Raw genomic sequence first — 24179 nt, 5'->3', positions numbered from 1 at the left:
AGTTTCTCAGTCTCGGACTAAGGCTGCTTCAGAGACTGGTTCCGGGACGGCTGTGGGCCTCACGCTGTAAGTTCTGCATCCATCTCTAATGCAGTTTAAAGCTCAGACTTGGTGTACTGCTTCTCAGATCTGACTTGACCTTTACTTACTTGAACCCCTGATCACTGCCAGCTTCAGCTGGTGAAGGGGTACAGCCCCCTCGTGTCCAGTTCACTCTAGATGGGAAGTGTGCTCCTTTCCAGGTAAGCGTTCCCAGGGGTTTGGTCCCACAGTCTTGTGGCAGGGGGGTGTACAAGGACGTGCTGAACTTGAACCCTCCCGTTGGACTCGATGATCCCTGAGGTTTCTTCCAACCTGGTTGATTCTGTGATTCTGTTACGTTTCAGAGAGGAGGATGCAGCAGGGCTGGTGGCTTCTCTCTCTCCAACAGAGTAAGTCAGTTAGCTCACTCTTACCTTAAAGCTTATACAATTTAATGCACATTTTTAGTGGCCCAGGGGCTTGTCTGTCAAAAAGCTGAAGAAAGTCAGTGCAGTTTGTTCACGCTTGGGCCCTCTGTCCTTTGCTTTCACGCAGGAGCTGTTCTTTTCAGTCAAAGGTTATTTATTTTGCTCTCTTTGCTGCTTCCTTGAAGATACTGTCTGCACAACTGGGCAGCTTGAGGAGCAGAGCAGTGCTGTGGAAAGGCTGAACAAAGGCAGATGCAAGTCAGAGTAGTCACATTTTTTATTTTATCTTTGTGGGGGAAGAGGGGAGAAAGTATACATTTGTATTTGTACAATATTTAACAATCACTTTATTGGGGGGGGGGGTTGGTTTGTTTTTAGTACTCGCAGAAAAACAGCAAGTACCTTTTGACAGTAGTACAACAACCTGTGCCCAAAACACTGACAAATACAAAGAGTAAAGTTCAAATAATTGCTTACCAAAATCTGGAGAGGTAACGGATAGTATATGGACTGAAACAGCATTAAAAAAAAATAAAATGAAAAAAAAAAAATAAAAGAGAAGTACTGCTGGTTGAGTATCTGAGGTAAATGATGTTCCATCAAGGATGCTACTTGAATCGTTTTGCCCGTGACCGTGTATTGCAGCTTTCTGCGGTTTGTACCAAGTGTCCTGGTGAAAGGAAAGGGGTTAAAAAAGAGAGGCTGGAAAAAGCAAACTGGTAACCCTGCTGCTTCTGGCAAATGTGAACAGGAAACTTACTACCCTCTGGTTCCGTCTTAGTCAGCACACCCCAAGCTGGCATTCGAGAACTACACGGGCTTTCAGACCACCCCCACCAGGGCCAGCGCTAGTTCAACAGCCCCAAGGCACGGACTCTGCTCTGATCCTGCGGTACGTGTAGGTGTAAGGACAAAGTCACGCAGCGTGTGACACAGAAACCCCTCGCCCTCCAACACAACGTAAAAAGTGGTGTTGGCAAGGCCAAGGAGGGCTCCTGGCCCATCCTGGGGAGGGCAGGCTGGCCCTCAGTGGAAGTAAAGGGCAAGGTGAGCGCCCCGCACTAGCTGCAGTCTAAAGGGGAACACACACATGATCCATGTTTTATATCACCAAGTTTTGCATCAGCTCTTGAATAACGGATTATGAAACCATCTGTATTTACTCCATTTTTGCTAGTAAAGGGATTAAAAGTCATTGGGAGCACAGAGGTCTTCAGTGAAGTACAAATGGATTCGTATTTGTTCAGAACTCAGCAGCTACCTTCACGTCCTGCTGTGTGCATAAAGTCATGTCCCTGGATTAACAACGGAAGCAAAATCAAAGTGTCAACCAAAGAAGTGGCCACAATCTACATTTCTGTCTAGAGCCAAGCTGACCACCACTGCGGTGCACCCCACAGTACCAAGGACCCTTCAGAGCAGGGGCCTTCTGGCTACCCAGACCCTCAGGCGTGCAAGTGAGGAACAGCAAGACAGCACTGGGTGGTACATTAGACCTTTCATCCCCTCGTGCCAAGAGCGTGCTGCCCCCTCTCTTGTTTATCTGTCCTGTCTCCTATTGTTCACAGAGATGAAGTTCATGTCCATGTGGAACTGGGAGTACAGAGCAGTTCTCCAGCTAACATCCACAGTCAGCTCCTAACTGCAACGGTGAAAGCTTCTCTGAGGTGTAAAGCAAACCCAGCAGTGCTGAAAGACACCACACGCTACCAGCTCGTGCCTGTTCCCTCCTCTAGAGGTTTACACAATCTGTTTTACTCAAGTTCATGCAAAGGGTCAAATGAATGCAGGGAAACAGTACTTCTGAGAAGCACTTTGGCACCTACCTCCCAGTCACCTTGTAATTTGAATGTAAGGCAGGACTTCCTGAACTCGAGCAGAATGGTGGAGTTGGGAAAGCAAGTTCAAGGTTTTTCCCTCATTTTTTTGGGATTTGTTACCTCTAACGAGTCATTGCATATTTTAAGTTGTGAGCGTAACTAAATCATCCCTGAAATTTGTAAGCATTTATCATCTGAAACCTGGGGCTAGAATTTTCTGTACAGTTCCAGGGTAACCCTCTGTATCACAGACAGGGAGTAGGACTCGGAGAAGATGGCACCAAGCTTTAAGTGAAGTTGCAAATCTCAAAGCAGAGAGGAAGGAACTGGGGGGTAACTGAGCTTCCTGAGGTGATCCTGAAACAGTGACACAGACCCCACTGCTTACTGTTTAGTGAAACAGAACACAGGCTCGGCAGACCTTCTCACAAACATAAATAGGAAAAAAAGACTTTTTTAAAAAAAGAACAAGAATTCAGAGCTTTCCAGTGTCACAGCTCACAGAAAATTTAAAATAAAAAAGTCATGCTTAAGTTTTCAAATCTTCCTCAGACACAGCAAACCTAAATAGTATTCAGTTAAATAAACGTAGGAGAGATTCCGGGAAATGGAGGTAAGAGAAAAGCTTTAAACTAAAACAGGAAGGAAAATTTTGTTTCAATAAACAGCACTTTTTTTTTTTTATACACAACAAGCTAGTACAAGAAAAGGCTAAAAACACTGCTTTAGGAATGGCCATTTACTGTTGGCATGAAGCATAGCTTACCCTTCTTAAATAACACAGTGAATTTGAAATACATCATTTACAAAACACGGATCAATTCATTATTCAAATTTCGTTAGTGTTGTCAATCTCATAATTTAGCGGAGGTGGAACTGAGGTATACCTTGTTGAGGGAGGTTACGTAATACTTGGAAGCCTCTTTGCTCTATCCCACTGATTACTTGTGTCTATGTACACGGAACAGCAGCACACTAAACATTCACAAGCTGTGTCATATTGGCATTACAATAGTCATTTTTATAAACAACAGCAAATGCAATAAAAACGAGTTACCCTTTTTTTTTTTTAAATCTGAAATGAAATGTTTTGATTTAAAAAAAATAACAGTAGTTCATTTAAGGAATTAGTCTCTTCTGACGGGTATTAAGAAATCTGATGTCAGTTTTTAAAACGCTTGATTAGCCAGTACAGGTCCATGTTCTTCATTTCAGTTCCTTAGCGGCACGTTATCGTTTCGCAGTCACGTGTCCAGGTGTAAGCAGGGAATGCAAAAAGTCTCACGGCTCCACGTTGGGGAGGAGGAAGGGGGACACGCAGGAGAACCACCTCGTGGTGCCCTTCGCAGAGCCTTACTGTCTGTCCCCCCAGCCCCCAGTAACGCCGTGCGCCGTCCCCTCGGCGTAGCAGCTCCAGTGAAGAGTCCCGGCCGTCAGCCGCGTGCCCAGTGCAACTATCATAGACTGGATTCTTTGGGAGGAAAGTCAACGTTTGTCACCATGGTGACCACAGTCACGATGTCCTCTGTCGTTATAATGTTAGTTAATTTTTGCATCTGAATGATCCGTTCTTCTACGCAACCCGCCGACAGCCTGGCTTCCGCGTCGTGATCCCAGCACTCCTCGATGGTCTCACAGAGCATCGCCATTCCCTGCGAGCAAGCACAGCCCAGGACACACAGCGGTACGCGGAGTTAGCAGCAGGATTTCCCAAGGTGGGGTCACCCAGCAGTTCTATTAGCAAATCCCAGTTTAAGGTCCACCTGCTGAATTTTAACCCTCCTCTCAAACCCTGGGCCATGCTTGGTTCAAAACCCAGCGTGTCGTACGGGGCCTCAGGTCTCATTTATTTTGTGCTTTTTAAACAATCTACACAAGAGCGAGCAAATCCTTTTCACCGTGGTGAAACTACAACATAGATGTTGTCTGCTGGTAAAGTCAGGGTGGGATTTTAAAAGGTCTAATCACCCCTAACTGATCCCAGAAACTTCTCACACCACCCTGCTTACCCTATGTCATCACATTCAGCTTGTAGCATTCCTGTAGTAAATCAAGACTATTATTTCTTAAATATATTTTTAATATCTGCATGCAAAAGTAACTCAAGAATCTCTTCTTTCACCAAAAAAGTGAAAAAAATCATTCACAGAATCAATCAGGTTGGAAGAGCCCTCTGGGATCATCGAGTCCAACCGTTGCCCTGACACCACCATGTCAACTAGACCAGGGCACTAAGTGCCATGTCCAGGCTTTTCTTAAACCCCTCCAGAGATGGTGACTCCACCACCTCCCTGGGCAGCCCCTTCCAATGGCTAATGACCCTTGCTGAGCAGAAATGCTTCCTGATGTCCAACCTGAACCTCCCCTGGCCAAGCTTGAGGCTGTGTCCTCTTGTCCTATCGCTAGTTGCCTGGGAGAAGAGGCCGACTCCCACTGCGCTACAACCTCCCTTCAGGTAGTTGTAGACTGCACTAAGGTCACCTCTGAGCCTCTTCTCCTTTCAAATCACTCAAGATGAGAGAGAATATTTTAAGATTAAGAACATCAGTTTACAGTCCATTTAATTCTTACTAGAATATTAAATTCTTCCTGGAAGACACTGTTATGAACACAACCCAGGATTATCAACATTTGAAATTCAAATCGTGACCCAACTTGGAAGCACTTGGTTGCATAACTACTTACAGAATGTTTTTGCCAACACTCTCTTAAAACAGGTCTCTTCTTTTTATGAACTACAACTTCCTGCATGTCTTCAAGGGAGGGATGCTGGCCAATCTCTTCTTCAAACGGCAACATGTACTCATCGACTGGGCCTAGAGGTAAAAAGAAGAAGTTAAGCCACCAATTTTGCTTTAAAAAAAGGGGGAGAAAAACAAGACAAGCCTGCTATCTTGGAGATGTCCTACAGCCCAGGACGAAAGTACTCAATGCTGAAGGCTGTGTAATACACGTCCTTAACAGAATCAGAGGGACAAGCTTTGGGCAACTCCAGACTGCGTAGCTGTAGCTGAGACACTTATTGTAATACAGATTTTGTGCTCTTGGATCAAAGTCCTCAAAGGAGGAAGGGGCAGATAGAAGAAATGAACGACATGGTACAGATGAGGCTCAGTGAAACGGGCCAGGCACCTTCTGGAACAAAAACCCACCACGTATTTGCAGAAAGCAAAGCAGCAGCCGTGACTGTGGAGCTGCACAAGCTGTGATTGAGGGAGGCTGATGGCTCGTTACTTTCTGGAATAGTAACCACACCTGCCAGAGAGACCTACAACACACTGAGTAAGGTGTAGGTACGTGTGTTTTACACCGAGGCATGAAAAATCAGTACAGAACTCGGGGCTGCCTCAGAGACCTGGGCAAGATTGTGTCGATCCTGTTAGTAAACAGCTTAACATTTTTAAAAGGGTAAAATCTCCCCCGTGGCTTCTACTCTGTGAGGAATGTCTGAAGCAGAAAAACACTGTAGTGTTTTCAGTACAGAAAAAAGACTACTGAAAATGCAACTTTCTCCCAAATATTTTTGAGCCATGTCCTTTGTCTTGTTCTTGATTAATTCTGACATTCTGGACACCAAAAAAGATCTCCATTTACAACATTTAAGAGCAGTATCCATCCTTGAAACAGGGGATCTGATCTCTTCTTGATAGCTTAAAAATTGGATCCAGCGGTTTGCTTTATGAGGAAGACAACTGTGATGGGCCCACAGCTAACGAAGCATTGGCTGCTCAGTTCTCAGGCATTACTGTCTGTTCAATCTCTAAGCTGTCAACAATTAGTCAGGAATTCTGACACCTCTGTGAGCTGAACTAGCGTTATGTTAGTGAGGAAGAGGAGGAGAGGGCAGGGAGGCACTGAACTTACACAGCACAGTTTCTGGCACCTGGGGCTAACCCAGAAATGGACTTTTCAGTCTCTCTGGGGACACCTGGCTTCCTGACGCTCTGACGAGCAGGTCACCATGGTTCAGGAAGGGCCAAGGCGTGTCCTGCACACGCCTGTAAGCAGCTAGAAAACTATTAACTGCATCAATGCTCTTTGTACTAAAATATATGTTGACCTATGGAAATTCTTCATGTCTTTTGGCCTTGTGTTCCCTTGCTATGTCGGGAGCAGATCTCTGACGTCGATAAGTGTTTATGCACCTAAAAGACAGGTCATGGTTCAGAGGTGACGGTGTACAGCAGAAGACACCAGTTTCTCAGCGGGGTCTGGTGGGATCTCTTTGTTACCAAGGTTAACCTCATCTGAGCTTTTGTTTATGAACAGAAGGGATACTTTTAAGATAAACTGACTGGCACTGAGACTGTCAGGCTGGACTTGGAGAAATCAAACACACTCATTAGGAGTTCCCCAGTAATTCTCCCTCTGCCTTACCACCACCAGGAGAAGTGCAACAGGTATCTGTGTATCAGAAAACTTGTACCTGGGATGGCAAATACCAAAGAGACTAAATTATAAAGTGACTACACACCGTTGGCATTTCCTTGATTTCCCCACATGACAACCACCCTTATTAAATTTCATTCCATATGTGTCATTTACCTTCTAATTTCTTGCTTTAAATACACCTCTCACAAATGACATGAAATATTTCCATAGATCAAGTACGTTGCTTACCGTCTGAGGCAGTGCAGCGGGATGCCAGTTCCCAGAGGACCAATCCCATGGCATACATGTCTATCCTCAAAAACGCATCCCTTTGGAAGTTTATAGCACCTTCTAGTACCTCAGGAGCCATATACCTTCGTGTACCAACCTGGGAAGACAGGAAAGCAGAGAAATTTGTACACTGAGAATCAACATGACCACAATTACCACTCTGGCTGGTGCTGATTCGAACACCTCTGTAGACCAGTACTATTTTTTGTCAAAGATTAAGAATCACCACGGTTATCCTTGCTTAGGACTAAGCCCTGGGAGTTTCTGGTATTCTTATATCCAGTAGTAGGTAAGAGGAATTAGAAACAATCATATAGACTTGGCATAACATACTTATGAAGCAGGAAAATATGAGTATATTTTAAAATAACGTATTTGCATCACAATCAATGTATTTATCACTGACATTCCTCATTTCATCTAGTTGGTCTGGCTGAAGATGTCCCTGCTCGCTGCAGGGGGGCTGGACTAGATGACCTTTAAAGGTCCCTTCCAGCCCAAACTATTCTATGATTTTCTTCCACTATTCTTATTTTTTTCACGTCAAAAGATTTATTCCAGTTTCACATAAGGATGTGAAACATGCTGATGTTTCTCCCCACGACAGGAGCCGTAATAAAGGTATCAAGGGAAAACTAGGTACCAAAGTGCAGCTTATACTGAGGACGTTATGACATCCCTTACACAAAACTGGCTGTTAAATGACAACTTGGGGACAGCCATTCTGTCTGACCACAGTCAATGATGAAGTTATGTCACCTGAATCAATCCGAACTCACGTGGTGTCTGGACAAGATCTGCTCCGCCATTTAACCCTCACGGTAACAGCCATGTTTCTCTCAGGCGGGGTTACTGGAGTTCTGTAATCTTATTGTAAGGGGGTGCATTAGGAAGAGTGTGGCCAACAGGTCAAGGGAGGTTCTCCTGCCCCTCTACACAGCCCTGGTGAGGTCACATCTGGAGTAACTGTGTCCAGTTCTGGGCCCCCCAGTTCAAGAAAGACCAGGAATTACTGGAGAGAGTCCAGTGAAGGGCTACAAAGACGGTCAGAGGGCTGGAGCATCTCTGCTATGAGGAGAGGCTGAGGGAGCTGGGGCTGTTCAGCTGGAGAAGAGCAGAGTGAGGGGGGATCTTATCAACACTTACAAATACCTTAGGGGTGGGTGTCAAGAGGAGGGGACCAAACTCTTCTCAGTGGTGCCCAGTGACAGGACAAGGGGCAACAGGCACAAGCTGAAACATGGGAAGTTCCACCTGAATATGAGGAGGAACTTCTTTGCTGTGAGGGTGCCAGAGCCCTGGCACAGGCTGCCCAGGGCGGGTGGGGAGTCTCCTTCTCTGGAGATATTCAAACCCACCTGGACACGACCCTGTGCAACATGCTCTGGGTGACCCTGCTTTGGCAGGGGTTGGACTGGATGATCTCCTGAGGTCCCTTCCAATGCTTAACCGTTCTGTGATTCTGTGATTTCATTTTTGTCCCTCAACCATAAACTGCCAAGTTCCACCTAAAATTAAATCTATTTAGTTTTCCAGAAACCACAATGCTCTAAGCCCACACTTGTTATTTTAAAAGGGCACAGTACTAAGCCAGTTCCCTGCTGTATGACAAGTGCTTCATTAGCACTGTCGTCATTTCAGGGTCAGGAAGGTAGAAACTGGCTGCCAGTATCAGTTATGTAAATAAGTTGGTATTTACCTGCCCATGTGTATCCCCTGCAGACTTCCCAGCCTCGAACTTTAAAGCTAGACCGAAATCAGCAATACAAGCTGTAAGGTTATTTTTCAGCAGCACATTCTTGCTTTTGATGTCCCTGTCAAGGTAAGGAAAATAATTAGAAATCTAGAACATGAAATACCATCTGAAGTTCTAAGGAAGAAGCAATATAATAAAACAAGTAATATTATAATGTGAAAGGCAAGAAAATTATAAAGCAGCAAATCATATATTATAAACAACAAAAGAGTAATAATAATAAAACCTAGGAGTACCCTTGCACACTGTTATTCTTATGGAAATATATGAGACTGCAATTGGAACTATCATTTTATGCTTAGTTTTAAAATACAGATTTGTAAGCATGTATGATACAGAAATAGAATAAAAATGTAGTTACTGCATACTTTAATTACAACTGCATTTTGTTTGTTCAAATAACAGGAAAAAAAAAACTTTGAAAAATGAACCTTGATTGTTTCTAACAAGGAGATACACGATTTCCTGGAGAAACAAGAGACAATGGACTCGATCCAGGGATTCCCATCTGTCCTGGCTGTACCTCACCCCCTCCCCAGTTCACCACCAGTCAAGCAGTTTTGCTCATGAAATTCCAAATTCTGCAGAATTTGGAATTTCTCTCTATATGCCTTTTTTATATACCTTTTGTTTTGGTTACCACTCTCATTTCAGCTCCCTACCTCTATTAATAGCTTGCTGTACCCACCTCATTTAAAAACCAGCAGTTACACTCAACAATAGCTATAGCACCACTTAACAGCAAATGTTCCTGTCTGGAGGCAGTCAGTACTACTTAAAATTACACAGAGAACTGTTTTAAGTTGTTTCAAACAGTGATAATGTTGATTATTTCATATATCACACAGGGTACTTAAATAAATTCCTTTTTTACACAGTTAATTATTACATTAACCACAATCACCTCACCAGTTCTATAAACCATCAGCTAGATTTTGCTCAGCTGAGCAGATTTTTTTATGAGGCTCTTGATAACTCTGGAAGGAAGATATGACAGAGTATTTATTTGAATACTTCCTATCTATCCACATCTCATATCCTTTAGTTCAAAGGCAAATATCAACCATCACCTGAAAGTATTTTACGTATACCATACCTATGTGAGATGGCAGGTTTATGTCCATCTTTTAGGCCTGGTATATCCTCGTGAAGATAAGCCAAGCCTCTAGCCATAGTCTGAGCGATGTGACATAGCTCGTTCCAAGAAACCACGTTAGCCTTGAGGAAGTCTGTTAATGAACCCTGCAGAGCAAAAAAGAAAGATGATTACAAGATCAATTTCACTCTCATCACCTCATAAAGAAAACTTCTCGATGGCCTCCATAATTAGGCTCCATTTCTGAATCAGTGTCCAGCATTTGGTGGTGGAGTCCCCATCTCTGGATGTGTTTAAGAAAAGCCTGGACATGGCACTTAGTGCCCTGGTCTAGTTGCCATGGTGGTGTCAGGGCAATGGTTGGACTCGATGATCCCAGAGGGCTCTTCCAACCTGGTTGATTCTGTAATTCTGTGAAAATATTTATAAAGACACCCCCACATTTATCAGGGTGATTTATAATCTTCCAGGCACAGGAAATTACAGGTTAGATTCACCAGCAAGAATCCTGCTGAACCACGTACGCGCATTCTCTAAGACCTTTAACTGAGAGTCAAAGACTTTCTTTTCTTACAGACCAGCAACAGTGAAATCCAGCTTCACAATATAGTTTCAGAGTGAAATATATAATCTGAATAAAGAGATAATGTAAAAATCTAGTCAGCATAAAGCACTCCTCTTCAAACTCACTTCTACAGCCCGCTCTATACACGCATTTTCATGGATGGGACGTCAGTGTGTCACGTTACCATGTGAAAAGCCACCACAAAAGGGAAAAATGAACAAAGCCCTGTCAAAGCGTGGAGGCCACGCTTCAAAAATAAGCCAAAAAATGCATATTTTCCACTAGTCATCTCAGCTGCCATCTCTCCAACAGTAACAAGATTTTTAAAGCACTTAGACAAAAAAAACACAAACAAAAAAATGGCAATAACCTTTCAAAAGGCAAATTAGTTTGATATCATCTACTTGATTGGGAAGATCTGTCAGAAATTTTAAATAGCTGGATAGTTTTGGTCTTCTAAATGATTAAAGCAGAGGCATAAGTGGGACAGAAATGCCAGAATGAAGGATGTAACATTCAGTGCTAGAAACGTGATCCATATTACACAGATTTTTTCAAATCTGCTCCAGGTAACGTCTTCCTCATGCCTCTCTGTCTGTGCCACCACTAAATTACAGTTTGGGGCTTTTTTTTTGTTCTTTGTACTTAATCTGCATTAAAAAAAACTTTAAAAAAATCAAAGTGTACAAAATAAAACAGTGAACCTTGTCTTAATTACGTATGTTTATGTTTCTTATTCTGGTTATCACAATACAATTGATACATACTACTTCATCCTTCTAGACACAAATCAGCTAACACAAGTAAAACAAAAATAAAACAACATCTTTGAAAGATGGAGTTTATTTAGGCAGATTTAGATGGGGGATATTCAAAACCAAACATTCTAAAAATCAAAAATTAGAATAAATTTTTGTTTTTAAAACAACTCCTCTATTAAGACTGATGACAACTTTCTCAGCTGGCTGAACATAAATTTAAATAAATTCATATCCAATGAAAAGAGACAAGCCAAGAGTAAGCAAAAAGTATTTTAAATTTTTTTTTAACTGTCTAAAGTTCACATTTGTGACAGATTTTTAAAGCTGTTCTTCCTCTGCCATAATCATACAAAAAGAAACCACACGGAGAACTAACCATACCTTCTCATGAAATGCTGTAATTAACCAGAGATCCACATCAATGCTGGTGCCTCGCTTCTCTGCGCCGATGAACTGCAAAATATTGTCGTGCTTCATTCCAGGTAAACTGTAAATTTCATATTCGTTCTGCCATGACTGTTTGTCCTTTAAACAAAAAAACACATCAAACCAAGTTAATGCCATAATGACGATGATAAGAGGTGCTTCCCCTGACAGAAGCTTCTTCCTACAATTTACTGAGCATTTGTAAGTGATCTGTCAAAATAACTAAAACTTTTCTTTCTTGGCAAGACAGGATTTCCTCCCTAAAGCAAAGCAAGCACAGCATATACTATTAACACTATGAGGCTGATTATTTTAAAATTACATGTGTTTAGACTAATAACAATATTTGTGCTACAAACTACCGACCTAACATATACAAAAATATGAAAAACTGCCTTCACATGTATTATTTATTCATAATAAATTATTATGAATTACATATTCACACATAGTGGAAAATATCACAGAGATGAACCATGGAAACACAAAGCTGTGCACTAGGATTGGAGTCTACATACTGCAAATCATTACAACTGCTTGAGTCTTAAGGGCATGGTTCAATTTTTATATTTTATTAATCTACAAAAACCCCATAAAGAATTAGGAATAGGCTTTCCTTCTTTAAAAATAACAAAGTCTCAGATTAATTTATGGTGTGCTGATGGCTGAAACCAGCATAAATACATGTCATTTCTCCTAGAAGAACAAGAACCTGAAGATGTATTTATTCAGTAAGTCAACACTTGGTTAATCATCAGAAAACACAAGCACATCACTTCACCTCAAGTAGTAGTAGTGGGTGTTTTTAATTAATGTAATATCTACCCTAATATCATTGTGTATGATCACTTTGTATTCTTTAACTAGACTGGATCTTAAAATTATGGGCACAATCTATTCTAAAACCTGGCTGTCAGAGGGTGCTTGCTGGGAAGTAAACACTATTTCACTTAATTGAGGCATATTTAATTGGAACGATCACCTTATGGGTTTGCATTTCAGGACGTTTCTTCCAAGTGCAGTTTAATTTGAAAAATATTAACAAACACTTCTCAACTGATCAAGAGATGTGTGAGAGCTGCTTAAATCTATTCATGTCAAATACATATTTTTATGACTAGAAACATACATAAAATTTCACAGAGTTTGTGTTTCAATAATATGTTGCATTAAAATACTTATTTTAATTCAAGAAAACTCTACCTGCACATTTTTCAGCTCAAGGCATTTCTGTCAGATTTACAGTATCTACTGAAAACTCTCTAAAATAAAAGCCTCTGACTGTGACTGGAAAAGCCAGTTTAACATTACAATATTACAAGCAACACAGGACACCAAGAGCTTCTGCTTACCTGAATAGGGAATATTTTGACTGCAACATACTCATTTAGGAGTTGGGCTTTCCATACGCAACCAAATCTGCCCCTGGCTTTGATCTCTAGTAACTGCAATGGCTTCAAACCCATCAATGGTGAAGGTGGTGGTGGTCCAGGATCCTGAAATCACATTAAAACCATTAATTAAATTTGCTATTATATGTGCTACCTATGATGACAGCACGAGAAATAAAGGCTTGTAAATGGATACTTGGTACCATATAGCCAACAAATCCCCCCAAACAAACCAGAAAGAAAACAGCAACCATTCTCCACAGGAAAGAAAAAAAAAAAGAGATGGTAAAACATGCTCAGCATTAATGTGCAAGCGACAGCATAACAACAGGTACAATATAAATCTGTCTAACCGGGTGTAAAAGCACAGCAGAAATTAAGCAATAAAGATAATCAAGCTTTACTCGTTACTTTTTTTAAGTGATGGAATTAAAATGAGCACCTTCAACACATTTAAGTCTGTTTTTTTTGTTCATTTCGTGTATGTGTGACCTGGTTAATGCTTCAGTTTCAATGGCCTGGTGCCTTGACTCTGCACACCCACAAAGTCCATGTCCATGGGACGTAAGGTTGCAAACCAGCATGTAGGCAGGCCGTGCCACCACAAGGGCTTCCAGGATGTAATTAACATTTTTTCATTCAGAAATCACTGAACCACACGCATAGTGCAGAGGTTTGGCACAGGAAACCCAACATCAGCACCTCTGCAGTCAGCCCTCCCAGCCACGCGAGCGGTGGCGTGAGGAACCGCAGCACCCAAGCTTCAACCGGCTGATCCACTTCTATTGCTCCCAACTTTTGCTAATGTAGAGAGCCAACACGGTACTGGAGTGTGAGTGCTTGGCTGCACCCCAGAAACAGAACTGGAATTCAATTTAAGAGATTATCTTGTCGTACCTGACAGCGTTTGTACTTTACTGAGGGGCTCAGCCCAACAATTGCTTTTCAGATAGGACACCACAAGCTGGTGAGACAGAGCTTCCATACAGCTATGCACATAACCACTGATCTTACTACAGATTTGAACAATTTCCCTCTCTGGGAAAGAAAATGTGACAGCTTACTGAATATGCTGTATTGCCTATTTGATACATCTCTTACAGACTCTGTATCTTACACATCACCCGAACAGCTGAGGGAGCTGGGGGTGTTTAGCCTGGAGAAGAGGAGGCTCAGAGGTGACCTTAGTGCAGTCTACAACTACCGGAAGGGAGGTTGTAGTGAAGTGGGAGTCGGCCTCTTCTCCCGGGCAACCAGTGATAGGACAAGAGGACACAGCCTCAAGCTTGGCCAGGGGAGGTTCAGGTTGGACATTAGGAAGCATTTCTTCTCAGCAAGGGTCATTAGCCATTGGAAGGGGCTGCCCAGGGAGGTGGTGGAGTCACCATCTCTGGAGGGGTTTAAGAAAAGCCTGGACATGGCACTTAGTGCCATGGTCTAGTTGCCATGGTGGTGTCAGGGCAATGGTTGGACTCGATGATCCCAGAGGGCTCTTCCAACCTCACTGATTCTGTGATTCTGTGATAGCGCGGGGGCAGCCTGCGAGATCCCACGTGGGAAGGGGGCAAACGGCTGCTTTTAGTGGCAGCGCCCGTCTACAGAGACCACAAAATTGTACCACAAGTCTCAATATTACACATGAAGGAAACAAGCACACAAATGGAAGGTAGGTATCGCTTTTAAATGATATCCACCCTGCAGAGTACAACCCAAACAACCCCTGAAGTCTACTGTTCAAAGAAGCCTCCAAAACATACGCTTGGCTTCTCCAGTTTTCCCCAGTCACAGCCGTAGTAAAGCTGTTTTAAAGAGCAAGAATGAAAAACACTGGAGTAGTTGCTTCTACGAAACAAATAAGAGTACTCAACAGTTAAGTCTTTGAGCACTTCAGTTAGCAACATAGAAGTCTTGTGCACGTTAAAGATGTTCTGGACAACTGTGGTTTAAGTACACTTTACTATAGTGAGAATGGAGACAAGTGCTTCTGCAACCTACACAAGTTTAAGTCGTTTAAGTGCAGGAATAAATAACCATTCTCTTGTTTCTTATTAAGCAACAAATACATCCTTCAAAAAGAACAAGTTTCAGAGAGATGGATTTACAGCAATTTAAAGAAACTGTAACCTAATTCCACAAATATAATGTTTGAAATTCAAATTAGAGACACGTTACAAGAAAGTATGAAATCCTTCTGCAAATATGACAGCGATAGATTAAGCAGCTTAAAGCTGTTACATCCAAATTGCTGGGTTTAAACTGGACAAACAACAACACGGAAAATGAAGTTTAAGAGTTAACTTTTCCCTCCCGTGCTGCCTTTCATCCAATGCCAAAGCCCTTCATGAATCTTTTCAGGCACCAGGGAAATCCCTGCCCTCAATTTGTAATAGTTACAGTTACAAGTAAAAGCAGAAACAAGATGCCCAAGTTTACTCACAAAAGCCTACTTTAATTTGTAAAAAAAACCCCAACCCTGGAATTTTTAAGAACCCTGAGCAGCACCTGGGGATTTAACACCAGGCCATCAGGCAGCTTTTTAAAGTTTTGAACCTAGAAGAACTTCTTACTTTCACATTAGACCATGATACTTTTCCTATATCTGAATTTTGTATTTCCTAGAAAATCCTGGCATTTCAAAATATTTCCCACTCCCTTCTCCAGCAGCCTCCTGTGGCTCCCTGCACATTTCCCTTTCGTGCTGAAACACTTCTATGAAGTCAAAACTTTCAGCGTTCTTATGAAGCAGCAACACACCCCCACACCCATAAATCAAAACAAATCCTGATTTAAAAGGGAAAGTATAATTGTATAATTAACATAACTAAAAATAATAGTTTTCCTTTTTTTTCCCTTTTTTTTTCCTGATTTTTTTTCCTAAACAACTTTGTTAAAATCAACAGGCATTTCAAACTACAGGTACTATTTTTATACACAAACATTCCTCGACAGTATTTTCAACTTGCTCTACTTCTAAGCAAAAATGTTTAACGTGCCACAGGCATAATTATTTTTGTGTGGCTTTTTAAAATCATCTCTGTGGCGCCACGGATGATGATATAATGTGAGTAAAGATATAATGGGGGTATATTAGTCTAACAGCTTGCCACAGCTGCTAAAAAATAAGGGCCCAATTTCCCATTCCTGAGCTTTCCCTGTCCCTTCCCATGAGCTGATTCTGGAGCTTGTTTGACCCCAGAGCAAATCAAGGCAATATTCTATATTACCAGCAAGCTTTTCGTTATTTATTTTTAAAATCAGGTTAGTTTTCTGATAGTTTAGCAAACTCAATCAGTCCGTAAGTTTGGGTTGCATGGTGATCTCAAAATCACAGACATCTAGTTATGTTGTACATGGTAATGTTTTCAAATCTCAAGCAGGGCTTGTTGGTGATATATATTTTTGGTGATATATATTTTGGGTTTTATAGCTGGGAGTTGCAGCCAGCTGTCAGGTAGTACATACTGGTCATGCCAGAAAAAAAAAAAAAAGAGGGAAAAATATTAATTGAAGAATGGTAACTTCCAGATTAAGTGTCTTCAAGACTGGTTCTCAAGATCAGAGAGAAGCTTAACATGAAACTACAAATCCACTAAAAATAGGACCAACTGAACATAAAGACCTGCCCCAACACAGTCTGTCTGCGCTTGAGTTTATCTCCAGTCATGTCTCTCATGTGGCAACTGGATCAGGTGATCCATCACGTACAATGAAGGGAAAAAGACCAATTGTCCAAATGGGGTTGTACATAGATGCATTTCTCTTTCCTGACTCCAAAGTCCTCAAGCTTCCAGAGAACATGCAAGTTTTCCTTGTTAAATGGTGCAATTATTTCCCCTTGGTTACATGTATTCTACAGCTTATATCGTGAATACGGGTGCCAAGTTCTCACTGCAAGAGTCTGATGACTGTCTTGGTTGTTTCCTCCCTTTCTAGTTTGGGACTGGTTCATTTTCAACCAGATGATCTCTAAAGTTAACATCCAAATAGAGTAAAAGGAGTCAGAATTTTTAGATCTTGTTATTATTCTAAAATCGACCGTGTGATTTGTATTAAACTACGTTTCTTTTAAATGGCAGCAATTTTTCCTCTTTTTCACCCCACAAAATCCTCTATTTTATCATGCATTGCAAATATATTCCCCAAAATAATACAAACAAAATAGTTACTTCAGCTTCTTCCCTAACTCAAATCATGTCATTTGAAGCAAAACAGTAATACAAATAGAAAGAACTCTGATAAATCTTTACAGATGCAAGATATTCAGGACAATATTTAAATAGCACCATTCTATTTTCTTCTAAATTACTTTTACAAGACATTTCAGCTATTAATTAGAGACCTAAAGAGACACAATGGAAATCGAGCATTCATATTGCAAGTCAAATCTTGACTTTAATATTCCATTTTAAAATCTAGATATAATAACCAAGTTTCTGAATTAACAGTTTTTAGTTACTTATAGTTTCACACGAAGTATCAGTAATTTAATATGAGTAAAAATAACTTCTGGCCAGTGAAAAAGTCAAAGTAGAGACTTAATAGCGAAATAATATTTTTCTTCAAGTAATCTATTTCTCCGAGCTCCTGAATCACACAAAAACCCACCACATCACTCCGAATCACAACATGAAGACCACACAGGTGGGAGATGACAACAGAGACCCAAAGACAGGACAGAAGCGGGCAGGACGTGCTGTTTACTTCCAGGGCGACCCCCTAAGCGAGAGGGACCGTCCCTGCCAGCTGGACGGCTCCCACAGCCCAGGACTGAGGCTACCAGCCCACGCTGCACCAGCAGAGCCCTCACCACTGCTCATACTGGGGTGGGAGTGACACAAACGAGCTAGTCTGTAGATGAAGAACCACAAACCGACTATGCCTGGTGTACTTCATTACCAATCCCTGCAGACACTTACTCGACAGCCTGAGAAATCAGAGTAAATTTTCAGAAGCCTATGAACAGCAGACTAAATCTGTACCTTTAAACCACGCATGCTTACAGATTTCTTGTCCAAAATACTGAAAAAACATAATTCATACCAAAACAACTTCTTACATGTCCACAGAAAGTTCCATAACCATGAACAAACATCAATGCATCTTACCTCAATCATTATATGAAAGGCGTGCTTGTAGAGAGGGGGAAAAAAACACAGGCAGAAGAAATTACTATTTGTACCAAGAATGGGATGAAAAAACAGCTTGTAAGAGAAGAGACAAAATAAATTATGTTTGTTGTTAATTCACAGACATTCACGGGGATAGCAATACTTTCTTGTACTAACAGATCATTTGAAATAAGAAAGTCCATCAAAGAAAAACGGGCAAAAATAAAGATTATTACACAGACCGTTAGCTGAATTGATCTTATAATTAAACCCAGCATTGTCCATTAGAGGTGTATGAACAGTCATGTTACTACAAAACAGTACATAAGCACATGCAGAAAATCAAACACAAAAATTGAGCAAACTTATTTCTTGTTCTGCTCACAACTGCACAGCAGAGGGAACCCTTGTACTTCTTAAAATCCCCTGTAATTAGTAGCGAGCTGTGGGAAAGGGGAACTTTTTAATGTCTAAGTTATAATTAAACCTTATAAACAAATATGTCATCACCGATTAGGTCTATATTATCAGATTTAATCAATAAATCTGGCATGCTAGAGGTGTAACTAGAACAAGTGAACTTGAACAAACTGCATCCAGCACATATAAGGGAAGATTACAATCCTCAAGGTTCTTTCAAACAAGTCACATGAGTTTGTGGACTGAAATCCATTACAAAAACCTAAGTCCCAGCACACTGTTACTGAGACTTACAACACACTTTAATCACACAGGCTTCTTTGTGCCACTTCCATCTCTTTTTTGGTGAAGGACCTCACTGCCACTCAAGCAGAGAAGCGCTGAGACACCTCGGTTCCTCCTCCTGCACTTTGCCTCGGCCATTTTCTTTGTCCTTTATAATTTGATCAGATAGATGTTGCAAGAGCATGAAATTCAAACGCTTGAAGTACTCAGCTGCCACGTAACAGCAATCATCCCTTTCTTCACCCTTTGCCTTTACATTCCTAGGACGCTACAGAGCACCAGGCCAACAAGAGGCTTTTCTCTGGGCTTGAGAACTGTCTAGCGCACACTTAGCATTATCTGAATAATTAATAATAGAAGGGCTGAAGTATTTCTTAAAGGCTAGATTAGTTGGGAGTCAGATTTATAAATACTGCAGTAGAGCTTGCTGCCACTGACAGAGCAGTAAAGAACTCTGCAGCCCAACAGGATCACGCCTCCTCCTCTCGCCGTCGGTCAGCAGACCCCTGGAGATGAGGATAACACCCACCCCGAGAGTCTGAAGCAGCTGCTTGCAGGACCTGTACAGCCTGCAAGTATTCTTGGGCACTTCATAAGGGGAAAAACCACCACACACTAAAAAAACAAACCCAAACAAACCCTTAAACTGATTTTCAGAGCAGCTGCTCATCTTCACCTTCAAATCTCCATGAGTTGGTGCTTACAGTAGAATGTCAGCTACTCCACGTATACTTAGAAAAACTACAAGTGAGATACTCCACAAACCACGAGCACAGTTACTGAAAGAAGTTCCTCCTCCAAGCCCCCCATAGTCCTTTGCCAGAAACAGCAGCCAAGCAAAATAAAAGTGTCACTCAATCTGTGAATCTGATGGGGAATGGCTACTGAAGAGAGTAATAGAAATATCTCTGTGTGCACATATTCCTGCTAACTCAAGTAGTCAAAGAACAGACAATAACTTAAAAAAATTAAAGAGCATTGCTTGTATGAAATAGTTATTCAACAAATGTCTTTCCTGTGGCTGTAAAAAATTTATTCGTATTTTTTTCAGGCCTATTGGCTATTAAAATTCTCCAGCCTCTGAGAATTATGTAAATTCCTCAGAAATAAGGAAAAAGATACATGAATCCAACCTTCTTGCTCTTACCATAATGAGAAACTGCACACGTGAAACTCTTGAGAAATAAGAGTCCTCGCCCATGCCTCTCATTACTCTCCTAGGGGATCAGCTTCCCCCAAACGCTGATAAATTAGAGATGCGTGAAAACTGTCAGAGATTTATGCACATCAGAGACCTTCTGATTTTAAAATCATTGTCCTTCCCTTCAGACTACAGACCACCACCTCAGACTTTTCACTAGAAATGCAAGTATCACCAGTTAGGCAGTACCAGGCTATTACAGAAATGCAGGAATTAATAAAACTCTTATAAATAAAAACTGGGAACAATTAACCCCCCTCAAAATGGGGGGTTACATCTACACAAATGTATACAAGCACACTAACTTCCTATTTACACTTCCTAAAAACTACTTCTAAAGGTTTTATCAGGGATTAGGGAAATTATTTCAATATTTATAACCAATTAGACAAACAAAAATAAACAGTGTGGTCTCCTCCAAAACTTGGGCTATCCACAACCATGTTCTGAACTTGAAACACGTCACAAAAATCTTTATAAACGTGGTGTTCAAAATGAATGCAAATTATTGTATTACAAATTAATTGCGCCAATGCCTTAATTTGTTCCTAACTAGTACCCTAAATTCTTCCCGCTGTTAAAGATTTTAAGGAACTACTTGTAAAAGTCCATGAATTCTGGAAAAAAAAAGACACAGTTACAAGGCATTGACCTACTACACATTAAGGACTCCTTATCTATAGTAACTTTCCTACTGCATTCTCACAGTATCCCTGTGAACAACCACATCATGGTTGTACCTCACAGTACCACAACCAAAGGAGAGCACCAGATCTTTCTCCTGTGTCACTCCAGCTATTAACTGGAATCCACTGTAGAAGGAATCCTCATTAGATATGAAATACAGCATTAGAGAATGTGAAATCACACACACATCTAGCAGGTCATGTCTTGAGATCATTCAGCTGTTCCTTTGTAATACCAACACTGCCACTCATTAGATGTTAATCATTCATTAACCACTGATATGTACCTAACCTTAACTCCTTCCTAGCTAGCCACAAGCTCTAACTCAGTCTTCAGCTTTTATTCTTCCTCTTTCTGACCTCCAGCTTTTCTTTATTGATCAATCTCTTTTCCCATTTCATATAAGCACCTGGCTTCTCCTTTATATATTTTTCAAGTAGCTATAAATCTTCCTAGATTTGGAATAAGTCCGTGTAAAAACACCTCTCCCTTTCTTATTCTTAATTTTTCAAGTGTTAGAACGTTTCTATTAAAATATCTGTAACAACAACAAGAAAAATAGTGTGGCTTGAAGACAGAAACGGAAACAACCTGAACACTTGATTCAATTTCTTCACTCTTCTTCAGCAGCCAACTGTAATTTTCCTAGTGTGGTAAAGGGATAAAGATTATCCTAGAAATTTTAAATGCACCAGGTAGATTATTTGATGTGCTAAAAGTTAATTTAGAGAATAAAAACAATAAATGAAGATCTTTTCCAGTGCCATCCATAAAAAAAAATTCTCTTGTTACTAATTACCTTTGGGTTTTTTTGGAAAACAAACTATTCCAGTTACACACAGACACTCACGAAACACCTTGGCACAGGTCTAGTGGCCTAAACCACATGTCTGAGGTCAAAAACTGCAAAGAGCAGTGCTTGTTCTGTTACATGTTCTTTTCCTATTAGTTTCCAACACAGAATTTGTTGTTCCTCTGCTACACATGCAGCCGGTCCTGCGGTCGGTAGTTCAGAATACGTCCTGCATCTGCCACTACTAGAGGTTTTTCTCCATCATTATTCACCTCATGTTATGTGATACTGTTTTCAGTTCTAATTTCTTACAGCTGAAACTGAAATATCAAACCCATGACATAGCTCCAAAGATCTATTCATACTTGGGTGTCTTCAGGAAAAGCTACACTGAAGAAAGACTATCGTGGCATGGTAGTGAAGGGAACCACATCAAAATTGCCATCAGCCAAAATCAGAGTATTTTTTTATGCTCAAAAAACTTTTTGAGACCAGAGGGATGATAAGATCAGTATCTCCTTATACTTGATATATGTGCTTCAATTACTCTTAATTCTTGGTTCACATAGCACATGACTTCGAAGACAAGGGATGTTCTCTATATAGACAGGACCAGTGAGGTTCATCCATATAGGGTAAAAAAAACGCCAAATAAACCAAAAATGAAGCACACAGAAGATTATTGTGCTCAATATAGGGAATACTGGGTGAAAAGCTTAAAGGATGTGATTTTTCTTCTCAGAAAGGGTTATTAGACATTGGAATGGGCTCCCAGGGAGGTGGTGGAGTCACCATCTCTGGAGGTGGTTAAGAAAAGCCTGGACATGGCACTTAGTGCCCTGGTCTAGTTGCCATGGTGGTGTCAGGGCAATGGTTGGACTCGATGATCCCAGAGGGCTCTTCCAACCTGGTTGATTCTGGGATTCTGTGATATATAGCAGGTTAAAAGCAGAAGATGCAGTTTTATTTTTCAACTATGTAATCCTCCTCCCTGAGGAGAGAAAAATGGTAATTCCTAGCAAGGAAGCTTGCTTTTACGGACACTCTAAGAGACAGCAGCAGTTTAAGTAGAATCTGTCCATTCTGAGTCTTTGTATTTCTGGTAACACCATGCAGGGCTACATTAGGGCTTTCTTGTGCTTAGTGATTAAAAACACGAAGCATCTTTGACCCAAGTCATTTCAAACGTTTCAGAAGAAAGCACAAAAATAGGTTACGAAGAAAAATGACTTTATGTGAATCTGTAAAGCTTTTTATCAACCCTCTCAACATATGACTCTAAAAACAACACAAAAACAAAAAAAGCAACTCTGTGATCCAATAAGATATTCATAACTCGGGCATTCAACAAAAAGTACAAGAGGTTAATCTCTCTTTGCACAGTATGGGTGTAAAATGTTGGGAGCCACAGCTCTGAGAACTGATAAAACCCGAAAGTGTTACTTGTGTCAGTTACACTATAAAATAGGTTATGGTCCCATCTATCAGATGACAGAGTGGTAACACCACAGTTGTAATTAGCATTGACTGACAACTCTGGCCCGAGCTCAAGAGATATAAAAAAATAAATGAGCACAACACATCAACTCCTTGCCATCCACATTCAGAGTTCTACCAGGAATATTAGGAGGATGCTGTGGAGAAATCTAAACTACACCTCATCTGAGAGTGAAAGCCTTTGTCGGCAAAGATGGTAGCGTTTCATTTTCAATGTACCTGGTGCTCCTGAGTGAAAATTAACAGGGTGAGAGTAACTCTTTCTACATAAAAACCCACCGATTCAATTATTTAAAATACTAATCCATTTTTTGGTACATTTGATCAGACGTGTATGAATGTTTGCTGCATGATTAAATCAAATATAAATAAGAAAACGAATTAGTTCCTTCAAACCTATTTACATATGTATTTAGCAAACTTACATTTGTTAATAACTCATTTAAGAATTCAAAGCGTGACAGATTTTATAAGATGTGACAGCTGTAACTAGACAGCACCCCACACAATGAAGTGAGGCATGCAGCTAACAGCACAAACACGACACGAAGTAGTGTGCAAGCCAAGCCTAACGGGAGCAGCAGGAGCAAGGACAGGTCCCTGCACCGGCACCTCGGAGCACAGCGCTCTGCTGGGGCTGCCCTGGCCCCACGCCTGGGGACCCACTGAGCACCTTCCGACTCGGGTACCCAGCAGTTACCTCCTCTACTAACCCCCTTGGCCTCTACCCAATACCTGAAAGCAAGAATGAAACATGTAGGGAGCAAACAAAAATATCTACTGCTTTCCAATCTTAAACCCAACGTACAAACTAATTCTACTACATGAAATTTTAAAATTATTATCATCTGTACATTCAAAGGGAATATAAAGTTAAGTTAACCCACACAGCCGTGAACTGAGCTCAGTTTGTGTAGGAACTGCCTGCCCGGTATGTGCCCGTACTGGGAAACAATTTTACTTTCAGAAGATGATGAAGTCGTTTGCATTTTCTCAGATGTTTGTCCTTTATATTTCATTACAGGTTCAAAAATTTCTTCCAGCATATTTCTTCCTTTTTTGAAATATTCCAAACGACTTCTTTCCCTTTTACTCCCCGAATTTTTATTTTCTTCTCCCTTCTTCTCCTAATTATTCCAAAACTTCTCATTCTTCAGTGTTTCCTCATTTTTATCTTTTCCTTATTCCTCATCTATCCTTTAACTTCTACTGAAAGAAAGATCAGTACTAGTACTCTCATCACCCCCCGGTAAGAAGCCGAG

The 24179-nt window shown here is 40.9% G+C and overlaps 1 protein-coding gene across 1 annotated transcript in view; it reads right to left on the bottom strand.

The window, feature by feature from the left end:
- Positions 1 to 708: 708 nt before the first annotated feature.
- ACVR2A (activin A receptor type 2A) overlaps positions 709 to 24179 on the bottom strand; it is a 65543-nt gene continuing 42072 nt past the window's right edge. Inside the window, exons 5-11 of the mRNA XM_068407579.1 lie at positions 12888 to 13031; positions 11491 to 11634; positions 9784 to 9929; positions 8631 to 8745; positions 6890 to 7028; positions 4955 to 5085; positions 709 to 3921 (exon numbers count right to left, since the gene is read on the bottom strand). Coding sequence (XP_068263680.1) covers positions 3727 to 3921; positions 4955 to 5085; positions 6890 to 7028; positions 8631 to 8745; positions 9784 to 9929; positions 11491 to 11634; positions 12888 to 13031 — 1014 coding nt within the window. The 3' untranslated portion in view covers positions 709 to 3726. The remainder of the gene's footprint in view (positions 3922 to 4954; positions 5086 to 6889; positions 7029 to 8630; positions 8746 to 9783; positions 9930 to 11490; positions 11635 to 12887; positions 13032 to 24179) is intronic.

Source organism: Nyctibius grandis, chromosome 9, assembly GCF_013368605.1.
Source record: "Nyctibius grandis isolate bNycGra1 chromosome 9, bNycGra1.pri, whole genome shotgun sequence".
Classification (NCBI taxonomy): Eukaryota; Metazoa; Chordata; class Aves; order Nyctibiiformes; family Nyctibiidae; genus Nyctibius; species Nyctibius grandis.
This window is presented reverse-complemented; position numbering and strand designations above follow the sequence as displayed.